The 13,549-nt window shown below is 39.2% G+C and overlaps 1 protein-coding gene and 1 long non-coding RNA gene across 2 annotated transcripts in view; both read right to left on the reverse strand.

Annotated features, from left to right (window-relative positions):
* Positions 1 to 6,632, reverse strand: part of LOC125463162 (mucin-2-like) — a 40,988-nt gene extending 34,356 nt beyond the window's left edge. Inside the window, exons 1-15 of the mRNA XM_059654780.1 lie at positions 6,623 to 6,632; positions 6,476 to 6,532; positions 5,637 to 5,969; positions 4,421 to 4,477; positions 4,273 to 4,329; positions 3,588 to 3,647; positions 3,442 to 3,498; positions 3,294 to 3,350; positions 2,615 to 2,674; positions 2,469 to 2,525; positions 2,322 to 2,378; positions 1,637 to 1,696; positions 1,491 to 1,547; positions 631 to 687; positions 486 to 542 (exon numbers count right to left, since the gene is read on the reverse strand). Coding sequence (XP_059510763.1) covers positions 486 to 542; positions 631 to 687; positions 1,491 to 1,547; positions 1,637 to 1,696; positions 2,322 to 2,378; positions 2,469 to 2,525; positions 2,615 to 2,674; positions 3,294 to 3,350; positions 3,442 to 3,498; positions 3,588 to 3,647; positions 4,273 to 4,329; positions 4,421 to 4,477; positions 5,637 to 5,969; positions 6,476 to 6,532; positions 6,623 to 6,632 — 1,093 coding nt within the window. The remainder of the gene's footprint in view (positions 1 to 485; positions 543 to 630; positions 688 to 1,490; positions 1,548 to 1,636; positions 1,697 to 2,321; positions 2,379 to 2,468; positions 2,526 to 2,614; positions 2,675 to 3,293; positions 3,351 to 3,441; positions 3,499 to 3,587; positions 3,648 to 4,272; positions 4,330 to 4,420; positions 4,478 to 5,636; positions 5,970 to 6,475; positions 6,533 to 6,622) is intronic.
* A 2,734-nt stretch (positions 6,633 to 9,366) lies between these two features.
* On the reverse strand, positions 9,367 to 11,651 carry LOC132210961 (uncharacterized). The gene is made up of 4 exons (XR_009447227.1): positions 11,594 to 11,651; positions 10,407 to 10,463; positions 10,262 to 10,318; positions 9,367 to 9,499 (listed from the first exon to the last, which is right to left on the reverse strand). It is a non-coding gene; the product is annotated as an uncharacterized LOC132210961 (long non-coding RNA).
* Between the last annotated feature and the right edge of the window lie 1,898 nt (positions 11,652 to 13,549).

Below are 13,549 nucleotides of genomic sequence, written 5' to 3' on the forward strand. Positions count from 1 at the left end.
AATGGTGAAAAATTCCACAAATCAAAACTGTCGCTATTTGGACAAGACGTGAGGCAAAGTGAAGCAATATTCTCTGTGCACAGTTTATTCCGTGGAAGCACACTGAATGTCTCGAAGGATAGCATCAAGCATTCGTATTTCTCTGACATTCTATCATTTCACTCCTACCCTGTCAGTAAACACAGGACAAATCATGCACTGTCAACAAATAAGATGCTCACAAAAAGAAATGGGGAATTTTGCACTAGCTCATACATGATACAATTCCACACACATGGATGCACCAACACAAACGCTTGCTTCACTCTTCACCAGCATCTGTTCATTACACAGACCCTTGTTGCCACATCTAATGTGGCTACTACTCATGGGTGTCTCTGAGCTAGGAACTGCCCATATACAGCACAGAACACAATCGATCTTTTCAAATTCTGACATTGCACTCCATTGACTACATGCATTAAGATGAATGCAGCTTTACTTACCAGTGCGGATGGTTGCAGGAGAAAACGTTGTACCTGTCACTGCAGTTGGTGCATGTGCTAACAGCAGAGGAAAATTATTAACTTTTATTGGAGGTTTTGCAAAGATACATTTCCATGCTGTGATAAATGGATGAATAATACTCACCACTGATGGTGACTTGTGTAGTGCTTGATTTTCTTGTTGTTGTTGATAATGTTAAACCTAGTTTGCATTGATAAGAAAATAAAATACTCCATAAATTCTCAGCAGGCTGGAATGTTCATTCTGGTATGTTTCACATCAAATCATGAGTCTTCAAGCAGCTTCTATGCAGCTCACAAACATTTGCAGAATGTCTTCAATATGCACATTGAAGTATCACTTGAATAATCAAACCGTGTTCAGACAAAATGCAAACTGTAACATTCATCAGAATGACAGAGTGAATTATGTAAAGGAAAACATGTTAAGCCCTGACGCACAAGGTGAAACAGACCCCTCAAGGAAAGAATCAAAAATGGTGAAACACCCGACACGTCAAAACGACTGCTGAATGGACAACACGTCAGGCAAAGCAAAGCCAATATTCTGTGTGCACAGTTTATTCCATAGAGAGCAGTGAATGTCGTGGAGAATGACATTCTGTCATTTCACTCCTTTCCCATCAGGAAATGTAGAAAGAAACAGGCACTGTCAACAAATAAGATGCTCACAAACAGAAATGGGTAAGTTCTCCAAAGCTCAAAACTTGCACAATTCCACACACATGGATGGATCAACACAAAGGACTGCTTCTCTCTTCACCAGTAACTGTTCATTACACAAGCCCTCGTTACTATACCAAACATCTCTTGATGAAGAGAAATCAATAATTCACCTTCAATCCCAGTCACACGGCCACTTGTCATGGGCGACTGTGTGTGTGGACTTGACCCTGTACAGCAGAAAAACACAATCAATCCTCTGGAATTCTCACATTGCATTCCACTGACTACATACATTGAGGTGAATCGAGCTTTACTTACCAGTCGGTGCGGTTGTAGGAGAAACCGGTGTACCTGTCACTGTTGTTGGTGCACGTGCTGAACAGCAGAAGAAAAGTATTCAGTTTTAAAGGAGGTTTTGCAATGATAGTTTTCCATGCTCTGGTAAAAGGATGAATAATACTTACCACTGACAGTGACTTGTGAAGTCCTTGGTGTTCCTGTTGCTGCTGTGGTTAATGTTAACCCTAGGTAGCATTGAAAAGAAAATACATTAATTCATTCGTTCTCGGCCAGCAGGAATGTTCATTCTGGTATGTTTCACACCAAGTAATATGTGTCTTCAAGACTTCAAAATGGGCTCACAAATATTTGAAGAAGGTCTTCAATATTCACATTAAAGTATCACTTGAATAATTGTGGAGTGAATGAAATGCCACCTTGAAGACAAATTTTTGGCTCTAATTCCTTGCAGGTTCATGTTGGATGGTGAGTTGGAATTTTTTAAAAATTGAAATCTTGAAAGTGAACATGTCACAGAGTTGTTTTTGAAAACCCACAAACCTGTTTCTGTCAAAAACAAAATTTCCTTTCCAGCTAACTGCAGAAGTGATTAAAAATGAAAGGTTGACATTCAAGACACTGACCAATACCAATCATAAATTTCACAATGTGCAATAATATTGCGGATTCTGCTCACAAAATATCGAAACTTTCCATTTTTCAAATGTAATATCAAAAATGAATGAACTTTTGATTCACAAACACCACAACAGAATCTTTTCTTTCAGGATGGCCCACTTGAGAAGCTCTCCTTTGATCTGAGGATTTACATACCAAATAGGTCTTGATGAAGAGAAATCAATAACTCACCTTCAATCCCAGTCACACGGCCACTTGTCATGGGCGACTGTGTGTGTGGACTTGGCCCTGTACAGCAGAAAACACAATCAATCCTCGGGAATTCTCACATAGCATTCCACTGACTACATGCATTCAGGTGAATCGAGCTTTACTTACCAGTCTGGACAGTTGTAGAAGAAACCGGTGTACCTGTCACTGTAGTCGGTGCACGTGCTAAACAGCGGAAGAAAAGTACTCAGTTTCAAAGCAGGCTTTGCAAAGATAGTTTTCCATGCTCTGGTCAATAGATGAATAATACTTACCACTGACAGTGACTTGTGAGGTGCCTGGTTTTCCTGTTGCTGCTGTGGTTAATGTTAACCCTAGTTAGCATTGAAAAAATAAATTCATTCATTCATTCTTGGCAGGCAGGGATGTTCATCCAGCTTTCTTTCAAGTCACTTAATAGGTGTCTTTGAACAATTTCAAAACAGGCTCACAAGCATTTGAAGAAAGTCTTCAACATGCACGTTCAAGTATCACGTGAATAGTTGTGGAGTCAATGCAATGTCAACTTGAAGCGAAATTTTTGGCTCTATTTCCTTGCAGGTTCATGTTGGATGGTGAGTTAGATTAAAAAATTGAAAGCTTGAAAGCAAACGTTTCACAGAGATTCTATTAAAAACCCACAAACCTGTTTCTATCAAAAACAAACTTTACTTTGTAGCTAACTGCAGAAGTGATTAAAAATGAAAGGTTGACATTCAAGACACTGAACCAACACCAATCACAAATTTCTCAATGTGGAGTAATATTATGGATTCTGATCACAAAAAATCGAAACTTTCCATTTTTCAAATGTAATGTCAAAAATGAATAAATTTTTGATTCAAAACACCAGAATACAATCGTTTCATTCAGGATGGCCCATGTGAGCAGCTCTCCTTTGATCTGGGTATTTACATACCAAATAGCTTTTGATGAAGAGAAATAGTTACTCACCTTCAGTCCCAGTCACACGGCCACTTGTCATGGGCAACTGTGTGTGTGGACTTGGCTCTGTACAGCAGAAAAACACAATCAATCTTCGGGAATTCTCACATTGCATTCCACTGACTACATGCATTCAGGTGAATCGAGCTTTACTTACCAGTCTGGACGGTTGTAGGAGAAACCGGTGTACCTGACACTGTTGTTGGTGCACGTGCTGAACAGCAGAAGGAAAGTATTCAGTTTCAAAGTAGGTTTTGCAAAGATAGTTTTCCATGCTCTGGTAAAAGGATGAATAATACTCACCACTGACAGTGACTTGTGAAGTGCTTGGTTTTCCTGTTGCTGCTGTGGTTAATGTTAACCCTAGGTAGCATTGAAAAGAAAATATATTAATTCATTCATTCTCAGCAAGCAGGAATGTTCATTCTGGTATGTTTCACATCAATTAATATGTGTCTTCAAGCAACTTCAAAATGGGCTCACAAACATTTGAAGAAGGTCTTCAATATGCACATTAAAATATCACTTCAATAATTGTGGAGTGAATGAAATGTCAACTTGAAGAGGAATTTTTGGCTCTAATTCCTTGCAGGTTCATGTTGGATGGTGAGTGGGAATAAAAATAATTGGAATCTTGAAGGCAAACATGTCACAGAGTTGTTTTTAAAAACCTACCAACCTGTTTCGATCAAAAACAAACTTTACTTCACAGCTAACTGCAGAAGTGATTAAAAATGAAAGGTTGACATTTAAGACGCTCAACCAACACCAATCATAAATTTCACAATGTGGAATAATATTATGGATTCGGCTCACAAAATATCTAAACTTTCCATTTTTCAAATGTAATATCCAAAAAGAATAAATTTTTGATTCATAAATACCATAATAGAATCTTTTCATTTAGGATGGCCCACGTGAGCAGCTCTCCTTTGATCTGAGGATTTACATACTAAATAGATCTTGATGAAGAGAAATAGTTACTCACCTTCAGTCCCAGTCACACGGCCACTTGTCATGGCCGACTGTGTGTGTGGACTTGGCCCTGTACAGCAGAAAAACACAATCAATCCTCTGGAATTCTGACATTGCATTCCACTGACTACATGCATTCAGGTGAATCGAGCTTTACTTACCAGTCGGTACGGTTGTAGGAGAAACCGGTGTACCTGACACTGTTGTTGGTGCACGTGCTAAATAGCAGAAGAAAAGTATTCAGTTTCAAAGTAGGTTTTGCAAAGATAGTTTTCCATGCTCTGGTAAATGGATGATTAATACTCACCACTGACAGTGACTTGTGAGGTTCCTGGTTTTCCTGTTGCTGCTGTGGTTAATGTTAACTCTAGTTAGCATTGAAAAAATAAATTAATTCATCCATTCTTGACAGGCAGGAATGTTCATCCAGGCTTCTTTCAAATCAATTAATATGTGTCTTTGAACAATTTCAAAACAGGCTCACAAATGACTAATAAATATCTTCAATGTGCACATTGACATATCACTTGAATTATTTGTCTAGTGAATGCAACTTCAACATGAAGAGAAATTTTTGGCTCTAGTCGGCCGCAGCTGGAAGTTGGATTTTGGTTTCGATCAAAATAGTTGAAAAGTTGAGAGCAAATACTTGAACAAGTTTCTATTTGAATCCGCCTACCTGTTCCTGTAAAAACTAAACTTGAATCTGCAGTTTACTGCAGACTGAAAAACTGAAAGGCTGATGTTCAAAACACACACCCAAAACTAGTCCTAAATTTATCAATGTGGACTAACATTGTGAATTCTGTTCACAAAATACCTAATCTTTCCAAATATCCAGTTTAAAATCTACAATGAATAAATTCTTTGTACACAATCACCATAATAGAATCGCGTGAACAGTTCTCCTTTGATTTGAATTTTCATATCCATTGCGATACTCGCAGTCATGATTTGACAACTTTTGCTGCAAATCTGGCTCACTACTCAATTTATCTTTTGAGAGCAACCACATGTGCATAAACAAGGTGTGGGGTCAGACAACACTTATCCACATTTAAACTGAGTCACAGGGCTGCTATTGATGGGTATCTCTGTGCTTGGATCTGGCACTGTACTGTACCAAACACAATCAAAACCATGCAATTGTGTACTTTCACATTATATCATGGCTTGTTGGGCTAATGCCCTGACCCTTGTGCTATCACACCAGCCACTGCCCGCCATTTGGAAAAAGACAATTACTTCCACTCTCTCTTCTACGTCTGTCAACTAATATTCATCACCCATCGTTTGTGAGAAACGTAACGTAACAACATTGTTAATTGGACGACATAATCAAAAAAAACTTCTCATTTATATACACATCATTCTTACCAGAAGTGGATGTTTCACTGATTGTTGTTGGCATTGTCAACACATGTGACTTGCAGCAAACGCGAATTTTGTAGTCATCACAAAACATCCGTGAAGATCCTTCAGAAACTTTACACACCAGTCCCAGATCATTTTCACAAATCACATTGTCTGCTGATTCACTCAGTGGCTTCTCGGGATAATCAACGTATTGACACTGAACGACTCCAACATCCTCAGGGTGAGGGCACAACTCATCCTTTATAAGAAACAAAAGTTCCAAGTCTTTTGGTTCGGAAATTGTCGGAGTATTTTGATTAAACCAAGGAGACCATTCGCCATGGCAGACTGGCTCTGTAGCAGCAAAAAAGACTATGTCAGAGAAACTCATGTACTACATATGAATATATTAAACAGAAATGTAGCAAGATAACACTTGCAGAATTTATTTGTACATGAAACAGCATTGCCAAATCATTCAACCAAAGTAGAAATGGGCAGAAATTTATCATCGCCGACAAAAAGCACATTGTCAGTTTGAACCGAATGGCAACAGTGAGTTAAGAGTGATAGTCAAGATGCAACAAGCCCCTCAAGCGAAGAATCAAAAATGGTGAATAATCCCACACATCAAACCTGTTCCTACTTGTACAAGATGTGAGACTTCATTCACTGACAACAAATAAGATGCTCAAAAAAAAGAAATGGGAAACTTCTCCCAAGCTCATACAGGATACAATTCCACACACATAGATACACCAACACAGATGCTTGCTTCTATCTTCACCAGCTTCTGTTCATTACACAAACCCTCATTGCCACATCTAGTAGCTCAAAATGAAGAGAAACTGATAACTCACCTTCAATCCGAGTCACGCGGCTACTAGTCCTAGGTGTCTCTGAGCTAGGAACTGGCCCTATACAGCACAGAACACAATCGATCTTTTCAAATTCTGACATTGCACTCCATTGACTACATGTATTAAGGTGAATGCAGCTTTACTTACCAGTGCGCATGGTTGCAAGAGAAAACGTTGTACCTGTCACTGCAGTTGGTGCATGTGCTAAACAGCAGAGGAAATTTATTAACTTTTAATAGAGGTTTTGCAAAGATACTTTTCCATGCTCTGATAAATGGATGAATAATACTCACCACTCATGGTGACTTGTGTAGTGCTTGGTTTTCCGATTGCTGCTGTGGTTAATGTGAACCCTAGTCAGCAGTGAAAAGAAAATAAATTCATTCATTCATTCATTCTTGGCAGGCAGGAATGTTCATTCAGGTTTCTTTCACATCAATTAATACGTGTCTTCGAGCAATTTAAAAACAGGCTCACAAATATTTGAAGAAGATCTCCAATGTGCACATTGACATATCATTTGAATAATTGTTTAGTGAATGCAACTTCAAAACGAAAACAAATTTTTGGCTCTAGTTGGCTGCAGCTTGAAGTTGGAATTTGGTTCGGATCAAAATAGTTGAAGTGCTGACTGCAAACATTTCAACGAGTTTTTATTTGAATCCACCTACCTGTTCCTGTAAAAAGTAAACTTGAAACTGCACTTTACTGCAGACTGAAAAACTGACAGGCTGATGTTCAAAACACACACCCAAAACTAGTCCTAAATTTATCAATGTGGACTAACATTGCGAATTCTGTTCACAAAATAGCTAAACTTTCCAAATATCCAGATTAAAATCGACAATGAAAATATTCTTTGTACACAATCACCATAATAGAGTCACGTGAGCAGTTCTTCTTTGATTTGAGTATTCATATCCATTGCGAGACTCGCAGGCATGATTTGACAACTTTTGCTGCAAATCTGGCTCACTACTCAATTTATCTTTTGAGAGCAACCACATGTGCATAAATAAGGTGTGGGGTGAGACAACACTGATCCACATTTAAACTGAGTCACAGGGCTGCTATTTATGGGTATCTCTGTGCTTGGACCAGGCGCTATCCTGCACTGAACACGATCATAACCATGCAATTATGTACGTTCACATTACATCATGACTAGTTAGCAATGACAAGAAAATAAAATAAACCATTAATTCTCAGTAGGCTGGAATGTTTATTCTCATATGTTTCGCATCAAGTCATAAGTGTCTTCAAGCAACTTCGAAATGGGCTCACAAACATTTGCAGAAGATCTTCAATATGCACGTTAAAGTATCACTGGAATAATCGAAACATGTTCAGACAAAATGAAGACTAACATTCAACAGAATCACAGAGTGAATTATGTAAAGGAAAACATGTTAAGCCCTGATGCACAAGGTGAAACAAACCCCTCAAGAAAAGAATCAAGAATGGTGAATCACCTGACACGTCAAAACAATTGTTGAAAGGGCAACACGCCAGGTAAAGTAAAGCCGAAGTTTTACGTGCACAGTTTATTCCATGGAGACCAGTGAAAGGCTTGGAGGATGACATTCTGTCATTCGATTGCTTTCCCATCAGGAAGCGCACGAAGAAACAGGCACTGTCAACAAATAAGATGCTCACAAACAGAAATGGGCACGTTCTCCAAATCTCAAAACTTGCACAATTCCACACACATGGGTGGATCAACACAAAGGACTGCTTCTCTCTTCACCAGTAACTGTTCATTACACAAGCCCTCGTTACTATACCAAACATCTCTTGATGAAGAGAAATCAATAACTCACCTTCAGTCCCAGTCACACGGCCACTTGTCATGGGCGACAGTGTGTGTGGACTTGGCCCTGTACATGTGGAAAACACAATCAATCCTCTGGAATTCTCACATTGCATTCCACTGACTACATACATTCAGGTGAATCGAGCTTTACTTACCAGTCTGGACGGTTGTAGGAGAAACCGGTGTACCTGACACTGTTGTTGGTGCACGTGCTAAATAGCAGAAGAAAAGTATTCAGTTTTAAAGTAGGTTTTGCAAAGATAGTTTTCCATGCTCTGGTAAATGGATGAATAATACTCACCACTGACAGTGACTTGTGAAGTGCTTGGCTTTCCTGTTGCTGCTGTGGTTAATGTTAACCCTAGGTTACGTTGAAAAGAAAATCAATTAATTCATTCATACTTGGCAGGCAGCAATGATCATTCTGGTATGTTTCACATCAACTAAGATGTGTCTTCAAGACTTCAAAATGGGCTCACAAACACTTGAAGAAGGTCTTCAATATTCCCCACATATTGAACAAGTCAAGGTATGGGGTGAGACAACATTTATCCACCTTTAAACTCAGTCACAGAGCTGCTATTTATGGGTATCTCTGCACTTGGATCTGGCACTATACTGCACCAAACACAATCAAAGCCATGCAATTATGTCCTTTCACATTATATCATGACTTGTTGGGCTAATGCGCTGACCCTTGTGCTATCACACCAGCCACTGCATGCCATTTGGAAAAAGACAATTACTTCCACTCTCTCTTCTACATCTATCAACTAATGTTGATCACTCATTGTTTGTGGGACAAGTAACACGACAACATCATCAATTAGACAAGTTAATCAAAAAAATCTTCTCATATATATACACAGCACTCCTACCAGAAGTGGATGTTTCACTGATTGTTGTTGGCTTTGTTAATACATGTGACTTGCAGCAAACGCGAATTTTGTAGTCATCACAAAACATCCGTGAAGATCCTTCAGAAACTTTACACACCAGTCCCAGGTCATTTTCACAAATCACATTGTCTGCTGATTCACTCAGTGGCTTCTCAGGATAATCAACGTATTGACACTGAACGACTCCAACATCCTCAGGGTGAGGACACAACTTATCCTTTATAAGAAACAAAAGTTCCAAGTCTTTTGGTTCGGAAACTGTCGGAGTATTTTGATTAAACCAAGGAGACCATTCGCCATGGCAGACTGGCTCTGTAACAGTGAAAATGACTATGTCTGAGAAACTCATGTAGTACAGATGAAAATATTAAACATAAGTGTAGCAAGATAACCATTTGCAGAATTTATTTGTACTTCAAAGAGCCATTGTCAAATCAGTCAATCAAAGCAGAAATAGGCAGAACGTTTATCATCGCAGACAAAAAGCAGATTGTAAGTTAACACCAAAAGACCAGAGAGAATTATGTAAAAGAAAACACAGCAAATGATGATGGACAGTGTGCAACATGGCCCCAAGCGAAGAATCAAAAATGGTGAAAAATTCCACAAATCAAAACTGTTGCTATTTGGACAAGACGTGAGGCAAAGTGAAGCAATATTCTCTGTGCACAGTTTATTCCGTGGAAGCACACTGAATGTCTCGAAGGATAGCATCAAGCATTCGTATTTCTCTGACATTCTATCATTTCACTCCTACCCTGTCAGTAAACACAGGACAAATCATGCACTGTCAACAAATAAGATGCTCACAAAAAGAAATGGGGAATTTTGCACTAGCTCATACATGATACAATTCCACACACATGGATGCACCAACACAAACGCTTGCTTCACTCTTCACCAGCATCTGTTCATTACACAGACCCTTGTTGCCACATCTAATGTGGCTACTACTCATGGGTGTCTCTGAGCTAGGAACTGCCCATATACAGCACAGAACACAATCGATCTTTTCAAATTCTGACATTGCACTCCATTGACTACATGCATTAAGATGAATGCAGCTTTACTTACCAGTGCGGATGGTTGCAGGAGAAAACGTTGTACCTGTCACTGCAGTTGGTGCATGTGCTAACAGCAGAGGAAAATTATTAACTTTTATTGGAGGTTTTGCAAAGATACTTTTCCATGCTGTGATAAATGGATGAATAATACTCACCACTGATGGTGACTTGTGTAGTGCTTGATTTTCTTGTTGTTGTTGATAATGTTAAACCTAGTTTGCATTGATAAGAAAATAAAATACTCCATAAATTCTCAGCAGGCTGGAATGTTCATTCTGGTATGTTTCACATCAAATCATGAGTCTTCAAGCAGCTTCTATGCAGCTCACAAACATTTGCAGAATGTCTTCAATATGCACATTGAAGTATCACTTAGAACATAGAACATAGAGAACATAGAACAGTACAGCACAGAACAGGCCCTTCAGCCCACAATGTTGTGCCGACCATTGATCCTCATGGATGCACCCTCAAATTTCTGTGACCATATGCATGTCCAGCAGTCTCTTAAATGACCCCAATGACCTTGCTTCCACAACTGCTGCTGGCAACGCATTCCATGCTCTCACAACTCTCTGCGTAAAGAACCTGCCTCTGACATCCCCTCTATACTTTCCACCAACCAGCTTAAAACTATGACCCCTCGTGCTAGCCATTTCTGCCCTGGGAAATAGTCTCTGGCTATCGACTCTATCTATCTTGAATAATCAAACCGTGTTCAGACAAAATGCAAACTGTAACATTCATCAGAATGACAGAGTGAATTATGTAAAGGAAAACATGTTAAGCCCTGACGCACAAGGTGAAACAGACCCCTCAAGGAAAGAATCAAAAATGGTGAAACACCCGACACGTCAAAACGACTGCTGAATGGACAACACGTCAGGCAAAGCAAAGCCAATATTCTGTGTGCACAGTTTATTCCATAGAGAGCAGTGAATGTCGTGGAGAATGACATTCTGTCATTTCACTCCTTTCCCATCAGGAAATGTAGAAAGAAACAGGCACTGTCAACAAATAAGATGCTCACAAACAGAAATGGGCACGTTCTCCAAAGCTCAAAACTTGCACAATTCCACACACATGGATGGATCAACACAAAGGACTGCTTCTCTCTTCACCAGTAACTGTTCATTACACAAGCCCTCGTTACTATACCAAACATCTCTTGATGAAGAGAAATCAATAATTCACCTTCAATCCCAGTCACACGGCCACTTGTCATGGGCGACAGTGTGTGTGGACTTGGCCCTGTACATGTGGAAAACACAATCAATCCTCTGGAATTCTCACATTGCATTCCACTGACTACATACATTGAGGTGAATCGAGCTTTACTTACCAGTCGGTGCGGTTGTAGGAGAAACCGGTGTACCTGACACTGTTGTTGGTGCACGTGCTAAACAGCAGAAGAAAAGTATTCAGTTTTAAAGGAGGTTTTGCAATGATAGTTTTCCATGCTCTGGTAAAAGGATGAATAATACTTACCACTGACAGTGACTTGTGAAGTCCTTGGTTTTCCTGTTGCTGCTGTGGTTAATGTTAACCCTAGGTAGCATTGAAAAGAAAATACATTAATTCATTCGTTCTCAGCCAGCAGGAATGTTCATTCTGGTATGTTTCACACCAAGTAATATGCGTCTTCAAGACTTCAAAATGGGCTCACAAATATTTGAAGAAGGTCTTCAATATTCACATTAAAGTATCACTTGAATAATTGTGGAGTGAATGAAATGCCACCTTGAAGACAAATTTTTGGCTCTAATTCCTTGCAGGTTCATGTTGGATGGTGAGTTGGAATTTTTTAAAAATTGAAATCTTGAAAGTGAACATGTCACAGAGTTGTTTTTGAAAACCCACAAACCTGTTTCTGTCAAAAACAAAATTTCCTTTCCAGCTAACTGCAGAAGTGATTAAAAATGAAAGGTTGACATTCAAGACACTGACCAATACCAATCATAAATTTCACAATGTGCAATAATATTGCGGATTCTGCTCACAAAATATCGAAACTTTCCATTTTTCAAATGTAATATCAAAAATGAATGAACTTTTGATTCACAAACACCACAACAGAATCTTTTCTTTCAGGATGGCCCACTTGAGAAGCTCTCCTTTGATCTGAGGATTTACATACCAAATAGCTCTTGTTGAATTGAAATCAATAACTCACCTTCAATCCCAGTCACACGGCCACTTGTCATGGGCGACTGTGTGTGTGGACTTGACCCTGTACAGCAGAAAACACAATCAATCCTCGGGAATTCTCACATAGCATTCCACTGACTACATGCATTCAGGTGAATCGAGCTTTACTTACCAGTCTGGACAGTTGTAGGAGAAACCGGTGTACCTGTCACTGTAGTCGGTGCACGTGCTAAACAGCGGAAGAAAAGTACTCAGTTTCAAAGCAGGCTTTGCAAAGATAGTTTTCCATGCTCTGGTCAATAGATGAATAATACTTACCACTGACAGTGACTTGTGAGGTGCCTGGTTTTCCTGTTGCTGCTGTGGTTAATGTTAACCCTAGTTAGCATTGAAAAAATAAATTCATTCATTCATTCTTGGCAGGCAGGGATGTTCATCCAGGCTTCTTTCAAATCACTTAATAGGTGTCTTTGAACAATTTCAAAACAGGCTCACAAGCATTTGAAGAAAGTCTTCAACATGCATGTTCAAGTATCACGTGAATAGTTGTGGAGTCAATGCAATGTCAACTTGAAGCGAAATTTTTGGCTCTACTTCCTTGCAGGTTCATGTTGGATGGTGAGTTAGATTAAAAAATTGAAAGCTTGAAAGCAAACGTTTCACAGAGATTCTATTAAAAACCCACAAACCTGTTTCTATCAAAAACAAACTTTACTTTGTAGCTAACTGCAGAAGTGATTAAAAATGAAAGGTTGACATTCAAGACACTGAACCAACACCAATCACAAATTTCTCAATGTGGAGTAATATTATGGATTCTGATCACAAAATATCGAAACTTTCCATTTTTCAAATGTAATGTCAAAAATGAATAAATTTTTGATTCAAAACACCAGAATACAATCGTTTCATTCAGGATGGCCCATGTGAGCAGCTCTCCTTTGATCTGGGTATTTACATACCAAATAGCTTTTGATGAAGAGAAATAGTTACTCACCTTCAATCCCAGTCACACGGCCACTTGTCATGGCCGACTGTGTGTGTGGACTTGGCCCTGTACAGCAGAAAAACACAATCAATCTTCGGGAATTCTCACATTGCATTCCACTGACTACATGCATTCAGGTGAATCGAGCTTTACTTACCAGTC

Source organism: Stegostoma tigrinum, chromosome 25 (assembly GCF_030684315.1).
Source record: "Stegostoma tigrinum isolate sSteTig4 chromosome 25, sSteTig4.hap1, whole genome shotgun sequence".
Lineage (NCBI taxonomy): Eukaryota > Metazoa > Chordata > Chondrichthyes > Orectolobiformes > Stegostomatidae > Stegostoma > Stegostoma tigrinum.